This window comes from Nipponia nippon, unplaced genomic scaffold, assembly GCF_047370975.1.
Source record: "Nipponia nippon isolate SJK-2023a ecotype South Korea unplaced genomic scaffold, ASM4737097v1 scaffold_7, whole genome shotgun sequence".
NCBI lineage: Eukaryota > Metazoa > Chordata > Aves > Pelecaniformes > Threskiornithidae > Nipponia > Nipponia nippon.
In genome coordinates this window covers 50,628,493-50,646,518 of record NW_028262391.1, presented here as the reverse complement: position 1 = coordinate 50,646,518, position 18,026 = coordinate 50,628,493, and the positions used below count along the sequence as shown (strand labels likewise).

The 18,026-nt window shown below is 44.6% G+C and overlaps 1 protein-coding gene across 1 annotated transcript; it reads right to left on the bottom strand.

The window, feature by feature from the left end:
• Positions 1-3,105: 3,105 nt before the first annotated feature.
• Positions 3,106-14,503, bottom strand: LOC104023658 (uncharacterized). Its single transcript, XM_087739764.1, has 11 exons — positions 14,285-14,503; positions 11,869-12,003; positions 10,435-10,559; positions 10,061-10,129; positions 9,456-9,569; positions 8,515-8,630; positions 7,554-7,609; positions 6,016-6,068; positions 5,233-5,360; positions 4,554-4,710; positions 3,106-3,623 (listed from the first exon to the last, which is right to left on the bottom strand). Exons 1-11 carry the CDS (start codon positions 14,486-14,488, stop codon positions 3,521-3,523), a joined length of 1,260 nt encoding a protein of 419 aa, XP_087595890.1. The 5' UTR covers positions 14,489-14,503; the 3' UTR covers positions 3,106-3,520.
• Between the last annotated feature and the right edge of the window lie 3,523 nt (positions 14,504-18,026).

The window sequence follows — 18,026 nt, the reverse complement described above, 5'->3', positions numbered from 1 at the left end:
TAATTACAGCCTCAACCAGGAAAGGAAAATACCTCAAAATGGGGGGGAGGGCCCAAAAAGCCCCCCAGAACAGATCCCTTTGGAGGCCCTGTTTCGGACACCTGAGCTCTGAGTCTAAGTATGTTAGGAGAGCAGCAAGAATAAAAAAGCAACAGTTTAGGGAAGAGCAATTTTGGATGGAGAAAGACTGGTGTGGCTTTTTTTGGTAAACAAGAGGGAGCGTGAGGCAGTCGGCGTTCCAGTAAATGGGAGCAGGGAGTGGGTGGTTATCAGTCATTTTGTCTGGAATGTCTTTGAGTCATTTGGCTGCTGAGCTTCTTCTTATGGAGGGAAAAGTCTACTTTTGAAATAATTGGTTGCTTTGCAGAGATAATTCGGCCATATAGTGCATTTTTTTGATAAATTACAGAACTCCCTGGGCTACACTTTGCTTCACCAACTGTAAAGCTAGGACATAAATCCAAACAGAAAAAAGATTTTTTTTCTTCCTTGCTTTCTGCCAGTGAAATACAATGTCACTGAAAATGGCCTTTATAACTATGCTATGAATACATGAAAGATTGCAAAAAGGAAGGAGAATAAATAAGCCTAGTAAAATATTTACCATTCTAGACATCAGTAGCCAAGGCCAGATTGATGGGAAATGCTTAGTTTGGGGCTGACAGCCTTTAAATGACCTCTTTACAAATGCCTGAGTCTTGAAATTCAACATGCATGTGAGGTCCAGTGGGATGTGCAAGTATTTTGTGCAAGTATTTTGCCATGTCAGGTGCTGGCCCATTGACAGCAGCAGGAATTACAGGTGTTCAGTTCCTCCCAGACGTGCAAAACGCAGATGCTGGAAAGCAGCTCATCCCGACGAGGCTCCAGCTGCCTCCCTTCATGCTGGACGAGAGCAGATCATATGCTACATTTCACTTCTGGCCAGGACTTACCTCCATTTACTGCTTTTTTTTTTCTCAAAATTAATGCTTTTGGGCTGCAGAAGCACTTCCCAAGATGGATTTTTCCACCGAGAAAGGAGCCGCAAGAGAAGGACCACTTCATACGGTCAAAGCGTGGGGCTTGGTAGATTTATTTTAAATTAAATAAGTTATTCCATGTGTCCTGGACACAAGCTCACTATAAACTAATCTGAAATCCAGGGAGAAAACCCCCAACAGTCAATTTTTCAGTCCTTCAAGCTGAAATACCGTACCAGTAGTTCATCACCTGGCAAATAAACCTGCCAGCTCAAAACTTTATTAATCATTTTCTGTACCCTGCTTGAACTTTTCCAAACTGAACTCCAGAGTGCTCTAATTCTCCATCCGCTGGTACGAAAAGAAACAAGTAAAGAGGACAAAAGGAGAGAGATGAAGGCTATGTCATCCTCCTCTGCCTCCTCCACTGCAGGAACATGAACTTCAGAGGCTGCGAGTTGGGGGAGGTACCTGCCATTTGCCCCACAGCATCCCTAGCTGTAGCCCAGTTTCTGCGAGTCAGAAACAGCCAGACCAATATCTTCCTTGATGGGATGGATTTTTAATTTTTGACCTGGACAGGGAATTTTTTACAGCAATTTGTCTATCATTCTAGAGTAATAATTAACAATTTTTCTCATTATCTACATTCTCTGACACCTCCAAAGACCTTGCCTGATTACATGCCTGTATTCCTTCTTCTAAATGTTAATGTTTTAGTCTTCAAGGAAAAAAAAAAAAGAAGAAAAAAGGAAAGAGATGACAAAAACTCCACAGAAAAAAGGAACAGATGTTCCTGAGATCATAGCAAAACAAGCCACATACTTAGTAGGAACAAACTGTGATGTATAACATAGTTATTTTTCTAACCTTTCTAAAATTACCTATTTGACTGATTTCTTATGTGTAAAAAGAGGCATAAGGCCTTCCCTTCTGTCAAAGTACCATTGTCTCGAGTAATTTAGAGGCTCCCTGTTTCGGTGCATTGAGACTTCCAGCACACAGACAGATTTAAGACATCTTTAAATTTGTGCAAGACTCACAAGAATGTGTTGCGTAATACCGCTGTAACTAGAGAAGTATTTATAGGAGAAGTCCGGCTAAAACCCAAAGCTCTGAATCAGTGACTATCCCAAAAGAAATGCAATCGTAAGTCCACTTCGCACATACAGCTGGTGGTTTGGGGTGCGAGGAGGGGCATGGCATTTGCACCCCAAATCTCTGCGTTCGATGGGGTACAGCTCACAGGCACAAATGCAGAATAGGGACAATGTTATAAACGAGGGAGTGGGAATCTCTCTACCCTACTGCATAGCTGCAGAAGACACTGCTGATAAAATCAGCCTGTAACATCATATCAGGCTGTTGCTTGCATCATCCCAGCCTTGTTCAGTAACGCATCCCGAATTTGAACGTGCAGTCATTGCCGTGATATACATAGGCTGAATAATTTTACCTTCATGCACCTATTCTGCATATAACGCTGTTATAGTAATAAGTGTAAGAACTATCCCAAAAAGGAGAAAGTCTTCTTTAAAGTCTATTAAAGTCTCCTCTAGTTTCAACCTAAGCAGAGATTATAAAAATATATATATGCACCCAGATTTCACTACTTTCTTCAATGGGGTAGAGGTACTATTGTAACATATCCTTACGATGCTCCCAGCAGTTGCATAGCGTTGCTGCCTGGTATAAAGAATGAGACATGTTTCCTTAATTCCTTCTGTCCAGATCTTCCACATAACTGTTTTTTCTTGACATATGGTAGGTATGTTTAATTTTCAGTATTTAATGGCAAGATGCATCTAGGTAGGGAATACACTGTAGGGCACCTTGGGCCAGCAGCTATGAGTGACTAACACGGATGTTGTGATTAATATTGCATCTAAGTTCAAGCAAATGATGAGAACGTCTTCTAAATAGGACTACCAGACCCTGGCTTTCCTTCAGACAAGGAAAAATGTGTTCGTACCACTTATTTCATTGGCCATTAATGCTATTCTTAGAGGACACCTCATTTAGATGTGCTTTCTCCTACATCTTCCAGTTCAGCTCTCATACAGTCGCAGGCAAGACTATCAAACCAGTGTTGTTTCCTGTAATAGCTTTTCTCCATGTTTTAATGACTGTACCAACCAGAGGGTTCAGAAAGATAGAGCTTTTATTTAAAAAAAAAAAATCTGAAAGAACAGAGGAACTGCTAAATTGGGTCAGAGATCCACCTAGCCCAGAGTCCTGGTCTTCATGGTGGGGAGCAGCTGCCAGTTTAGAAAAACTACCAAAAGACAGAGCGTAGAGCGATCCCTCCTAGTGCACTTTTCCTGCAATCAGCTGTTCAGACGTTTCCTTTAAATCGCCTCCAGACCACCATGATTACCAACCACTAAGAGCTGCACAACTAAAATGTATCTCATTTCTCTCCAAATCCTTTTATACCCTCAACCTCCGCGGCATCCTGTGACAATGAGTCCCACACTCAAAACTCTGCATTTTGCGGGGAATAACGTTTTTTTTAAAGCTGCTGCTTGCTAACATCGCTGGGACAAGCTTGCAAACGCTCACGGGGGCGAGCTGTCGGTCACAGGGCGCCACGAGGAAAGGTCGGATCCTTCGGCTTTTGAACCAAGCTGCAAATTCGGAACCAGCTGGGAGGCTTCGTCCCTGTAAGAAGAGCAGCGATGCTGAGTTGGTGTTCTGCGGCGAGGGGGAATAACCAGACACCCACCCTTTAATTTCTAACACTGTTTTGATTTGGAAGCAGATACGAGATGGGAGCCTACGGGAATTTTGTCAGCATTGCCAAATTAAGCCTTCCTGGGGCGGATCTAGAAAAGTCCAGGACTGTCCGGACTTGCAGAGGGTGCCTTGTTCGGGTTTTAGCAGAGACTTTCCACGCTGGGTCGTTTCCTCCACCATTCAGGTTTTGACAGCCAGCGAAGGGAGTGGAGCAGATAGCTGGCAGCAGCTACAGGCCAAGGTTTTCAAGTTCAACCAGCAGGCGTTTGGGGGTTTAGCAGACTATTGTATGTGCGTTAAATGTGTCTGGTTTTCAGAAGAGGCTGAGCTCTGTCTTCTGAAAGTCACCTATGGCATTTCCTCTGACAGCCAAGAACTGGTGTTTATTTTAAAAAGCAAACAAAATGTAAACAACCAAACTTGCCATTTTTCATGAGAGAAAAGACTGAATAGGAAAAAGGCTCCAGTAAAAGACTGTGACAGTCATGTGGCAGGAGAAACAGCACTTCACTGAGAAGCACAAATAAGACAGTTTCCAGAATGGACCGTCCACCGACTCATAAACCTATATGGAGGTCTATATAAACTCCTACATAAACCTATATAACAAACAACTGAACAAGTGCCCATGGTTTGTCTGCATGTATGAAGTGCTTGCACAATCATTCTTTTTCAAATAATATATATCACGTTTGTCAATTTAATAAGCACATTAAGCATTAAATGAACAACATTTCTTTACATCAGATAAAAAACCTGTGCATTTATGCTTCAAATATCTATGGAGCTGTAGCCACATAAATCAATATAGGAGAATGGGAATTCTTTACCTCTGCTTGCCTGTCATTATTTTACCTGTAATAAAATTCAACCAAGCCCCAGCCTTGTGTTAACCCGTTCAGTCGGAAATCTGCAATGCACTCGTGAAAAACGCCGCTTCCAGTCAGGCCGTTATACACCACGGGGCAAGCCTGCTTATCCAGCGTTGCAGAAACATCAAAGTACTTGCCACCTTCGATAAGAGTAAAAAAGGAAGAATGTCTCCAACCTTCAGTAGTATTTTATCTCAAAAAATCCCAAGATTTTTGCATATGGTTTCTTCTTACGCTTTTCTAAAGAGCAATAGTTTTCCTGACTGCTTTGTAAATTAAGTAAAATCTTTGATCAAGCCCTATTTTCAGAGCAGCTGAATCCACCAGACACACATTTTGACACCCAAAAAGTGAAAATCACATCATTTATCTGGATTAGCATAAGCAACAGTCATGACAAATAGAAACTGTAGCTCTCCCTCTGATACAGCTGCCTGTAGCCCTGATCCTGCAGTGGACACACACCGTTTCACCGATGACACCCCACACATACAACTGAGCTTAAGCACAGAAGTAAACTTCTCAGGGTGTAAGATGATGCATTTAGCTTCCAAATTTGCTCCGAGGATCACATGGAATTTCACTGAATAGTTGTGCCTCCACTAAATTAACTGCATGCCAAAAAGCTGAAGGCAGGTATAGGCAGGCTACATTTAGCTTACCGGCAGTAAAACTGACTCCATATTCATCCTTGATCACACCATCATCAGCCATCTCAGTCAGCGAGGCATTGGACCACTCAATGCCAGCCTTCCTCCCATCAGGGAAAAAGACATAACCTACAGTGAGGCTGAAGGGGAAAGAAATGGAGCAGAATTAAAGTTCAACCAAAGCTCAAATGGACCAGCACATTGGCCTTCCAGGAGAGCTCAACGTTGAGCATGGCCTTCATCCCTGGAAAGCAGCAGGAATAAATAAAAAAGGTTATATTGTGGGATATTGCAAATGCTGAGTGGGGGAAGCCACGCATCCAGGAAAGCAGATGAGGCTTGCAGGATGGACTGTGGTGGGCAGGTGGGACAGGCAGGTCCCTTGGTCCCACTTGGTGGCAGGGCCATAAACACTGGTCTTCAAGCTTCTGGATGCAGACAGCGCCAGTCAGCAAGGCAGGGCTCCCTGCGTAATGCCCCATTACAGACAGACACACCTTCTTAAATAGCTGGAAGTGCTCAATTTGTACCTCTAAATCATCTAGACAGCAAGACAGGCAGCAGCATCAGCCAAACAGTAATTGAATGGGAAGGAAGTAATTGAAGGTAAAAGCCGTCCTTGTGACTAACTGCAAATGGAAAAGTGGGCGGAGGGAGTGGAGAGCAAGAGGGTGCGGATGGAAATCGGGCTATACAAGTTCAAAGCAAGAATGTGCACATAGGCGTCCCGCAGAGCAACTTCTGCCAACTTTAAGACCTATGTTTTCAGCAGCGTAAACTTCCTTGGTTACTTACTTAGTTGTGGTAGCTGGCATATTAATAACTGTTAAATGTGCCGCAGTCCCATCCTGTAAGAGAGCAATAAAGAAAAAGCAGGCTAATTTGTGCAGACTCATTTGTGTGGATCATACGCTGACTTGGCCAAGAAAACACTGCATATAACTCAGGTTATGTGCTATGACTTTATACTTTTAAATCTTCTCAATACATCTTCCATGAAAATCTGGCTGCAAATGAGAGTCCAAGAATATAAGCCAGACACATTAAGGACAAATTAAGGACATTAAGGATAACAGAAAGTCCACAGCAAGTGGACATAAGAGGAGGAGGGAAACGATACATGCAGAGATGTCAGCTAGCCATGTTCAAAACTGATGGGCAAGCTATCAAAGTTGGCGCTGCTTTGACCAGACATCTCTTCTACCCTATATTATTCTATGCCTGAGAACAGCATATGGGAAAAAATGTTAAATAAGAAGGAACTGGAATCTCATGGTTTTATTCATTTCTCTTCCATCCTTGAGTCTGAATCCCTTCATGCTCCACTTGGGCTGCTCTGGGGCAAACATAAGCCTACGCTGTGACGTTATATATGTACAGACACTCAGGGTATGAGGACTCCAAACTTCAATCAGTGATAAACTTTAATTCCTTCTTAACAAAGGGTCAGGTGCCTTTTAATTAACAGAGGAAGAGCCACAGTTATTTGGAGTCCTGAATAACTATGAAGAAAAGGGAGAGGTTACTACCTGACATTACAGTGCAAAAGCAGAGTCTTATGAAAAGGAGCACAGGCATACGTTAAATGACAGCAGCTACTGGACCTGCACATATGTGGGCTTTTCCAAGGTGTGTTTTTGTGCTGGCCAACATATATCTGGGAAAAGAATTTTTGTTCTGAATTCAGTCTTAACTCCTGTAACGCTGCCTATAACAGAGAGTTTAGATTTCTTTACGCCTGTGTTGGAAAAGGAAATGCCTTTTCAGGAGCATCTGTTCGGGCTGCGTGCCAGCTTGTAACACCAGCGCTCAGCATTTCCCAGGCTGCGTGCTCCCAGCAGCCCCAGCGCACACTCCTCTGGCACAGCCACAAGGGCAAAGCAGAGATTAGAGCTGAGCACAGGCAGAAATATTTGCCGACTGCTGTCATGAAGGCTTAAGATGCCTTCAAACACCTCGGGCTCTCAATTAGTGTGAATCAGCACTGCATCGACTCCATTGAGCACTGGGTATCTGCGGCAGCCGAGAATCTGTCCTGTAAAGGTACCTACCTATTTTTTTCTTAAAAAAGCCAGAACAAACAGTTTCACGTTACCAAAACAACTTTTGGTTCAAGGTTCAGCCAGTGTAGCAAAATCTCAGTTTCTACATACATGGCTCTGCTTTTGAGAGCTGCTTCCAACATTGATATGTGCTAAAGATGGCACCAGTTAGCACTTCTGATCGCACACCGTGGATGCTCCCAATGCCTTATTTCAGGATATTTAAATATGAGATGTTCAGAACACCTCCATTTGCATGGTTAAGTAGCTTATTGGCATGTAAATACCTACCGCAAAGCGTGCCAAAATCATGACATATCGGTAAATCTCAGACCAGTTCCTGATACCTGCAAAAAAGAAAAAAATCACCCAACCTAAAGTTAACCATTGCTGGAAAAAATGAAATAATGGTACCTGACTTATTACCTTTGAGTAAAGAAATTCTCCAGTAATTGACAACAGGCTAAGTGTGTCCCCAAAACAATTATGGAATTGTTCCTCTTTTCCCATTAGTTCAAGGCCTAATGGAAAGGGGAACAGAGTCATACGTCAAGTCAGACTGACAACAGGTCTACATACCGGCCAAATCCAGCAAAATGTCACAAAAAGCATTTTAACAGCTTCAAATGTGTCGATGCCTTTGCAGCAGCTTACCAGACACGAATGGACCAAATTCTCTCTATCATGAATCTCTGCACTTGCCTGGCCCAGCAGTGAGCTTATATCCTATCTCCCCCTTAAACAGGAATATTGCTGCCTCGAGGAGCATCAACCTTTAATGAGGTGAAGAGAGGAAGGTGAGATTTGTGGTTCAGGGAGACTTCATGCCTACTTGGGTCTAGGTACTCTGGTACCTATCCTTTGATGGATAACAAGGATAAAAGGAGCTCTTTGCCCAGATAGGCTCCCAGCACTTGGAAAGGCAAACTGTTTGGTCCTCAGCCCCTGTGCCACAGTTGCTCAGTTTTAGGGACTATAAGAGCAAGAGGGAGTGATCCCAGGACTGGGGGTGTCTCAGAAACGAGCCGTCATGTTCATTCTTCATTTAGAAACTGTACCTGCGAGGCCTCAATTCAGAGCGTTACGACATGTCAAGTTTAGCCATAAAAATGGTATTTCCTCTGAAACATCTTAACTTCATGCCCAGTCATGAAACTGGTTATTTTTAAAGCTAATTTTTAGTCCCACTGTCCTGTCAGTACCATCTATAGTGAAGGTGGCCAAGTGAGTGAACTGTTTCTGGTGCTGTTACCGTAAGAGTGGCTCCGAACGCCTTTGAGGGAAAGTTCAGTTTTCTCATGATTTTCTATTTCAATTTCTCCAACAGACTGGCCCCACTGCTCATGTCGGAAATGTTGTTCCCTTTGTCTGGGAGAAAGAAGAGAGTGAATCGACACAAACAAAATCAACAAGGCAAAATCAAGGTGGCCCTAATGCCAATCTGATAAACTTATATCCCAAAATGAAGGAGAGATTTCAGAGCATCTGCATCATGGCTATGCCAGATTTTACACGTTAGCAACCACTTTTACATTTCCCAGTTATTGCTACATAACATCTGTAAGACACCTGAGAATGAAACAGCAGCAGATTCCCACCCTGGCAGACTATAAAAATGCCCTTTTTTTGAAAAAAATGCTGTACCACCAAAGAGTTGCTGCTTAGAAGTCAGCAGATAGGACCAAAGACAACACGCTGTTGATATATATATTTTCTGCTTGTATTAAACAACACACTATTGATACTCATATTTTGTTCCTGTATTTTCAGCTCTCCCAAGCCTGTATAGTAATTAAAACGCCCACTTTAGCCCTTCTTTCACACGATTATATTTGATCCTTTGCTTAGATACACCTGCACCATTGGTTTTGGAAGAAGCCTAAATCAGGTTGTTAGCAATGAAAAAAAGACAGAATACAAAATATTCCTAATGCTCAAGGTTTTACAGACCAAAACTGTGGGCAGGTCCCTCCACCCACATATCAGGAAGATCCTGTCCATGTGCAGGATCCTCCTTAGAGGCTGCCAGGTCTGATGTAGTAATGAAACCAGGAGACACCTGACAGGAGCCATGTCCTTTATTAGCTCACTTCAAATTAAATCCACCTTTTAAAATCACCTAAACCAGCACAGGACAGACCCTGAAGAGAAAAATTACTATTAACCCCAGAAGAAATTAATTTCGCCTCTCACTTTTTGACCCTCTGGAAGAACTCAATGGTCCATGGTTCCTGGGCAAAAGCGCGTGCAAACGTGCTGGGGTGACTGTCGACACTGAAGTTAAAGACTTCGGTGAAGTTCTCCCAACTAGGAGAAGAGGGGAAAGAAATAAAAGACATTAATAGCTTTCAGGTCATACCAGGCTAAGCTGTGCACTTGCTACTCTGACAATGGCAATCTTTGTATTTTATCATTATTGGAAAATTCTGATTTTCATCATTTTATATACGTTACTCCTTTTCAAGGAAGCAAACAAAACGAAACCAAGAAGAGCAACAACGGCCTGCAAGAGTCAACAGATTACCTAGGAAGGGAAGCTGGCAGGGCAGAGCCGCAAGGGAAAGCACGCTGCTTTCTCTCACGTAGTCTGTTCAGAGGTACAACGGCAGCACTACTCCAGAAATGCTGTGCTACTTGGACAGCAAATCCTTTTTTATCAGGCAAATCGAGTCCATAAACGGAAAGCAGAGGCAAGGGCTTCCTGCGTTACTTTGTGCACATGACCCTTTGAAAACAGTAACCAAATCTCTAACCGTGAACTCACTACACATCCCAAAGCAAGAGTGAAATGCTCTTACTGGAAGGAGAATTTAACTGGTACAAGTTCGCCTTCCTCTTCACTCCACTGCTGTCGGTAGGGTCCTTTTCTGTAAGGCAAAGCACTACAATTTTGTATCACTCCTAAACAAACAGAAAACGTTTCTTGCGTGTTTGGAAGTGGATGCAGTAAGAGACTGCAGAAGAATGACACTACTGTGTGCTAAGGTAGAATATTAATTCTATATTACAACCCTACACCGGACACAGATATTACTAGCTGTATTTTCATTCCTTAAAAAAACAACGCGTCTTATTGCTCCCAAATAGCTTCTAGTTAAATATGTTTCCAGATGGTGTTGAAAAAGCCTTGGTCTTAAGTGTAGATAAATGAAACTAGACAGTGCTGCAATACCTGAGTAATCCATCGAAACTGATTTTCCAGCGTGTTTGCGGCTCTATGTATTCAATAGTGAGCCCTCCTCCACTCCAAATCTCTTCAGATTCATCACTCACCATCATGTTTGGATGCTGTGGGTGCTAAAAAGACATGTAAGGGAAACATTTGCTTAATTCCATTGCGGGGATGCAACGCGGGTGAATTCCTGCTCTGATGGTCCTTTGCAGGAGGAACATTTGGTTGAACTGGCTGTTCAGTTCTACCTGATTCTGGTAATCGGATGGTTAGAGAAGGAAAATTGCATCTAAGACACCTGAGTTATAAGACAATATATTATTGTTTCAGATAATACAGCTGAATTACTTGTGTGAAGGGAGGTCACTGCAAGAGCTCAGCTCCTTACGCTAGTGACACTGTCAAGTTTACAGCCACACTGAAGCAGGGCTTTGGGGGTACATTTATTTCTAGACTGAATTTGATGAACCTCTAAAATGATTTAAATTTCTAGTGTAGGCAAGCTCCCAAAACTCTTCAGCTGCCCTCTGAAAAACATGTCGTTTCCTAAAGCTGCCGCCTTTCTAAAAGAGAGCTTATGCCTGTTGCTGTAGGGAAGGATCTAAGAAGGTCCTGAACTTGGCTGGCAGTTCTAAATGGCAAAGCCACAAAGCAGTATCATTGTGCTAAATATTACCAGAAAACCAAATAATGCACATCCATCTTCTCTGTTGTGGCTTTCTGCAAACAGGACATCTCCTGCTTTTTCTGCTCGTGACTACTTAGCAAAACAGATTTGTGAACATAAGGATAGTTAGCTGAGTGCAAAGGGATTTATGTCAGATCTTCCCTCCTTCTTTACTACATAGTCAGCTATTAAAATATATATATAAATATTATGATAATATATGATTCTATAAATAATATAAAATAAATATCATTAATACTGATTAATTTAAATATATTATTAATACTGTCTTTCTTTCAGCAAGAATGAAGCAGATGCACATACAAGTCTCTAAAAGCTTTCCTTTCTCTTTGAAAAGAGGCAATTCCACAATGGTTTTTATAGCATTCAGTCATTAAAAAAAGGAAAAAAAATCAACCATAACCATACAAGGTAACTGTTAGCCACATGCGGCACGTTATCAGAAAGACTGAATGCTCAGATTCTTCCTGGGAGACTTACCAAGACATTTTTTAGAAACAATGCTATGTTTTGTGCACATCATGAGAAAAAGGGAACGAGTGTCAGACACCTACTCAAAAAATTAGGCATAACCAGTAATCCAGCCAGTTCTACCACTGTCTGCAGTGACAGCACCAATGTCTTGCTGGTAGGATATTCACGTAGTGAAGGTGCAGAGAGCATTAATTTTTGCTTGGGATCCTAACACAGGTTCAAGATAGGAGTTAAGCACTGCTCTTGAATGTCATCCCACATCCACCACTTACTTCAAACTCTCCTATTCCATCCACCCTCAGGAAGAGCCACATCTCACAGATCCCGTTAGGACGCTTGGCAAGGCGAGCAATCACGAAGGTCTTGTCGGTCTCGGCAAAGCCGGTGAAGTAAACCGAGTCAAGCGCCTAGGGAAAGGGAAAGGGGTTTCAGCTCCGGGTGGAGGCAGGAAAGGAGTGGGAGAAGGTGAGCAATTTGTTTTCCGTAGGTTTCTTCTCAGGAATGCCATTTTACTTTCACTTTTTATATTTAATAGCAGGCACGCCAGCAAACAGACGGAGTTTTGCTAGCAGCAGTGAAGCCTCATTCATAAGACAGGACAGTCCCTGTGCTCAGAAAAGGTTTAGTTAATCTGGCACACAACACTCACAGCCTTCATTGACACAAAAGCATTTTTCCTTTCTTGTTTGCCCATTTGCTCATCAGGGCAGACACAGAAAGCAGAGAGGGAGCAGATGAGAAGCTGCTTTAGAGAGGGAACGTAATTCTTGCATGATAGCCACGGACAAGGTAAAATATTGTCCTGAATTAAGATGATTATTTTGCAACGAGAAGTTCCCTTGACCAAAATCCTTATGAAATGTGTCCTCAAAAAGAGTGTCTGCAAGGAAGAAACTGAGCCACAAACATGCTGTTTCCCCATCTAGCTCCAAATTGTCCGCAGGACAACTTATACTTAGGGGAAACATGGAACTAAAAAGGAAAAAGGAAGAGAAAGAAAGTCAGTCATAGGAAACCCAGCACTTTACTAACATGATCAGCAGCTGGGCTGGTGTAGGGCTGGTTAACATCTCAAATCTCAAAAACTGTTAGGCACGGAAGTCCACATCTTCAAATTCAGATGTATATTTTCACCTATTTGTGCAGAACTCACTCAAAGTGAAGTTTTAAAAGCTGGAACATGGAAATTAAGATTTAGGTATGCATTTTTGGGCACGGATGAAGTTCTGCTTCTGAAAAATTATTCATCCTAAAACACAAACAAATACTAAAATCAGATGATTATTGCCTTTGTGTGTACAGATAAGGGGGGATTTTGAGGGCACAGTGTCTGGAAATACACACCAAGTGAGCCTACTGGATGCCAATGCAAAAATTCAGAGACATCATTTCTGGCAGTATTTTCCAGATCAGGTTTTAGATCTCTCTTGTAAGTGTTGCTCCAGTGCTGCTGCTTGAGGGAGCAGCAAGGAAATCACAGACCCCTTGGCTATACCTCAAACCACCCTGGATGGCAGTTCGGTTTGGAAGACGGTGTCACTCCTGCCCTGTCAAATTCGGTCGAGATTGGCAAAACACTTCAAAACGCTCCCAGCAGCACCTTAATTAGCAGAAAGGAAAAGCTAGGGAAAACAACTTCTTTTTTTAAAGGCTAAGCAGAAGCCTCAAAGCATTTTTTAAATAATATGACTTCAGGATTCCCAGAAGGCTCCAGGAAATGTTAGCAAGAAGTTGATTTTTCACAAAAATGACTTAGGATCTGAAATCTCAGCTGGCATCTGCAAGGCGAATCTTGATGAGGCAAGGAAAACGGAGGGAAATCCTGTCTTATCAGCCTTTCTGCTTCCCCCCTCACCAAATAATAGAGCAAAGCCCACCCGAATCTCCCTGGCAGGCACAGTGAGTGTTTTGACAGGATGCTACATGAACACAGGCAAGGTACAGGTTGTAGACAGAGGGTTTATTATTTATTAAGCAGACAAATACACCTGGAAAACTAGATTCAATTCACCAAGTGTGCAAAAAGAAAAGGTTTCTGTGTCCCATAGTGTGCCTGCTTTTTGCCTTTGATATCAGCTGGTCTGATTTGAGGGAATCCTTTTCCCTGCAAGGGACAGCCCAGTGACATCCCCACCCTGCCCTCCCTGGGATGTGTTGAAGGCGGAGGGGGAAAAGACGTGGGTCCCGAGGCTTCAGGGGGCAGGCGGTGGCGGGTGCCAGGCACCAGGATGCAGGGGATGGGGGTCCCTGAGGGATGCAGGTCCCAGGGTGGGATGCAAGGTGCTGGGGTGCAGGGGATGCAGAGGGGTGCAGGTCCCTGAGGGATGCAGGTCCGAGGGGAGATGCAGGGTGGTGGGGTGCCGGGGATGCAGAGGGGTGCAGGTCCCTGAGGGATGTGGGTTCTGCAAAGGGAGGCGGTGTGGGTCCCGGGGGATGTGGGTCCAAGGGGAATGGGTGTTGTGGGGGAACGTGGGTCCCAGGGGATGGGGGTTCCAGGGACTGGGGGGGTGGGGAGGGGGAACCAGGGGGACAGCGGAGTGCCAAGGGAGCAGGGAGATGGGGGTGCCAGGGATGGGGGAGACAGGGACGTCAGGGAAAGGGGCGTCACGGAAGGGGGTCCCGGGGAAGGCGCTGCCAGGGAAGGGGATCCCAGGATTTGGGGTGCCAGGGGGGCGGCGCGACACTCACGTGGGGGTCGGGGCGGAGCGGGCGCGGCCGCCGTGGCTCCGCGGGCCCTCCGCCGGCCGCCCGCTGCCTCCAGGCGCCGTGGAAGAGCAGGAGGCAGCCCAGGACGCAGCGCTTCAGCGGGGCCCAGGCGCCGGGGGCGGCCGCCCGCCGCGCCCCGAGCAGCGCCAGCAGCGCCGCCGCCAGCAGCGCCAGCGGCCCCAGCATCGCGGAGCGGGGCGCGGAGCGGGGCGCGGAGCCTGCGCGCCGGCGGAGCGGGGCGCGGGGCGCGGAGCTCGGCGCTGGCTGCGGCCGCCGCCAAACCCCGCCTCGGCGCCGCTCCCCGCGGTGTCCCGGCGGCGGTCATTTCCGCGAGGGGCTTGTCCCGGCTGTCGGCGCGCTGAGGTCACTCTGGGAAGTTGCGTTTGCTCCTTTTTTTTTATTATTTTTTTTTTTTTTATTTTAACTTTTAAAATTTTTCTCCCGAGAAACGCGACCTCAGCGCCTGCACGGGAGCGCTGCGAGGGGAGCTCAGGCCGTTCCCCTGCAGGGGCGCAGCCGAGTTTCTCGGAGATCCTGCGGGTTAAGCGTTGTGCTGCCGGAGAGGCGGGTTTTGGGGTCCCCCCCCCCCCCACCCCCCCCGGTGGTCCCCACCGATGAGGGCGATACCAGCGGCTCCTCCCCGAGGCTGAAGGCTGGGGCTGCTCCCAGCTCTTTGATTCGGATCTGGTGTAGATTTCTGACCCTGTTTTATTGGGCTCTCGGTGTAAGTTTGCTCCCGCTGCCAGCTCCAGCCAACGGGCAGGGAGAAGGCTTGGCAGCCCATTTCGTCCAAGGCACCAAAAAAGAAAATCGCAGCCGGCATCCCTTCAGCACCTCCTGTAGGTACCCTTTCTAGAAGCTGTGTTTTTGAAGGCTTTTGGCTGGCCGCACAATAGATCTTTTTATTCCTTTTTCAGCTACCAAGCATTTAGTCTCATTTCCCTCCGCTAAAATACACCCAGCCTCTCCCGAGTGGTTGAAGGGTAGCTGATCTCGCTCTGAAGAAAGATGGGGCTCTCGGAAACCCTGCTTTCTTTCGTTTTTTCGAGTGTTTTGACTCCCTGTGAGCTCTACAGACTTCTCAGTGGACTGCCTGTTCCTTGAAAATGCATTTCTTGTACATTTTTATGCCTTGCCTCAATTGTCCCCCCCCATTTGCTTATAAAACCACCTCTGCTGTGGTTTATGTTTAACCGATCCGTGCTTACGGTTCTTTCGATTTTCTTCTTTGAACGCAACTTGTTTTTAATAACCTCCTTGGCTCCGCTGCTTCTTTTTGCCCTTTATCTAGTCTTTTCTGATACCGATGTGCGCTTACTCTGCCTCTATGATCATGTTTCTAGCTAGCCTTCAAAAGCCTTTAGCGTCTTAGATGTTCCTTTTACCTTCTTCTTAAAAAGCTTCCTTATTTTTACACAGTTCCCCTTTTCTGAGGCCGGGCACAACCGTTCTGTATTGCTTTACTGCTATCCGTGGACCACACCAAATCAGAAGTAGAAGGGCAGGAACTAAAAAGCAGAAGACACCAGAGATTAAGACAATGAGGTTCAGAAATTGATTTCTGCAAATCAACATCGCTTCAGTTAATATTCAAGGGGTACGTCTTAAAGTTAACCACATCGAGTAGGCAGGGAGCCAGAGGGATAATAAGGTTATTTTCTTGCTTCAGATTTTGTCGTGGAGGGACTGAAAATGGTCTAAAAATAGGAGATGTGTCAGAATGTTATCACCCTGCACCTGCAGCACAGCTGATACGGTTCAGTACGGAGAAAGGCTGCAAAGGGAATGGGTTATGAAAAACAGCTTTTCTCTTGAGTTACAATTTAAAGACAGCGTTGACACAAAGCAATACTCAATGGTGAAAAATCCACACAGTTGACGAACCTTTGGGACTTTACAAACATGTGCATAATTAAACCCGCAGCAGCATTAGTCTGCCCGAGCGGTAAGGGCCTATGGCACAGGACGTATTCTTGCAAACTCCTCCTTTTTTCCCGATGCAATCCACGAGCAGCTTTACTGCGCTTTGCCAAACTGTTGGAGTCCTTCTACAAATCATTTGAATTTCAATCTTTGCATTTCTGAGCAGAGAATAACTGGGGCATGAATATTTCATATGTTCCTCTGATATGTGAAGTATTCAGAAACTCCCACAGTCTAAACAACGCATCGGTTAAGGAATTGTGCCTGTCTCTATGGAATCTATAACAGAGATAAGCTCCGTTCCTTCCTACGAGGACAGGAAGCATGGAAACAATTTGCTTCATGCAGCATGATGTTTCAACATTTCTTAGGTAATTTGTTTGAGGACTTGAAGTTATCTCTGGCAAACAATTTATCTTGGCAGTATTGTTTGCTGTGGAAATGGGTTCCAAACCAGCAGGACTTGCAGAAGAACCAAAGTCCTGACATGTCTGGTTATGTTTTTAGCACGGCAAAACCAACGCCGCAAATATGAGAACAAGTCTAAGATCTACTCCACGTGCTTAGCGAAAATGTGGGGAGGAAAATATTCAACTGATTTGTTTGTTTTTAAGTTCAGGAGGAAATCAGGAACCTGCAACTGATGCACAGTGCTAAAAATACAGAGAACAAAGCAAGCTGAATTTCAGAATTTCTGGTTAGCATAAATTTGCTAACTTGCTTTTAACCATCTGCAGTGTTGAGGATCAAACTTCTCATTGCGTAGTGAACACTTTAAACAGCTCTGCCTCTTTTAAACCCAGCTGGCTGGCAAAGGAAATTGGTATGTTAGGACTACATTCCATCAGAAAAAATACCTCGGCACCCTCAGAAATCAAGGGCCTGCAAAATCAGATTAAGTGTAGCTCTGCGATCCAAACTGGTTCTCGAGACCTTTGCACTGCAGTGAGCACCGACTGTATCTGCTGTGCAAAGCTATCCAGTCTCTCTGGCAGTGTCTGAGCAGAAATCAAAGCCACGAGAAAAAAAAAATGCGCCATGGCCTCTCCTCCTCAGAGAGCTGCAAATATAACTGGATTTTCAGAACTACATCCAGAAATAATGGCTAGACTCACATCTGTAGTATGAGACCCCAACATGCCTGTACTTAAAGAAAGCTTGGATCTGGGAGAGAATTTCCCAGTTTCAGCCTATATTTAAGTTACATGTCATTACATGTGATGTTTCTTTAAAAAAAATGTCAAATAACTGCCTTGTCTAGACACCTTTTCTCCCTGCATTTGCATCCGGAGATTCGCTGTTTGCCGATGCCATACGGCCAGTGTGACTAACACTGGTTGGGCCGCCCCAGAGCTGCAGAAAGAAGTGATGCATCATCCAGTGGACAAGGGCACTAGTTACACTGTGGTGACAAGTTATTAAACATCAGCTCCCCCACAATCGATTGCAAAACTTCCACTGAATTAGAAGCTCTCACTGATCGAGCATGTGCGGGTATACAACCTCCTGGGTGTGACAACATGCAGAGTCCTGCCTAGTTGGTACTGTTAAAAAAAAAAAAACAACACAGTACTTAACTTTTTTATAACTTCTGGGTAACTGTCATGTATCAGCCAACCTGAGATAAAAGCACAAGGAAGGCAATTTGTTTCAGTTTACTCAAGGGCTAAGCTTGCTATAATCAGCACTGTGCCCCTGTAAGTATGTACCCAAGAAAAAATGCTTTTCTTCATTTTGTTTTTATTCCTGGATAAATGACATGTAAGTTATATTAAGGGAAAACATGGAGGGAGAAGGAAGT

Excerpts from the sequence above, each read along its gene's own strand:
- LOC104023658 (XM_087739764.1), bottom strand. The coding sequence starts at position 14,488 with ATGCTGGGGCCGCTGGCGCTGCTGGCGGCGGCGCTGCTGGCGCTGCTC. Across the intron at positions 10,560-11,868 it reads ATGGAATAGGAGAGTTTGAA|CACCCACAGCATCCAAACAT; the intron begins GTAAGTGGTGGA and ends ATGTCTTTTTAG. Across the intron at positions 10,130-10,434 it reads AGTTTCGATGGATTACTCAG|AAAAGGACCCTACCGACAGC; the intron begins GTATTGCAGCAC and ends TTTGCCTTACAG.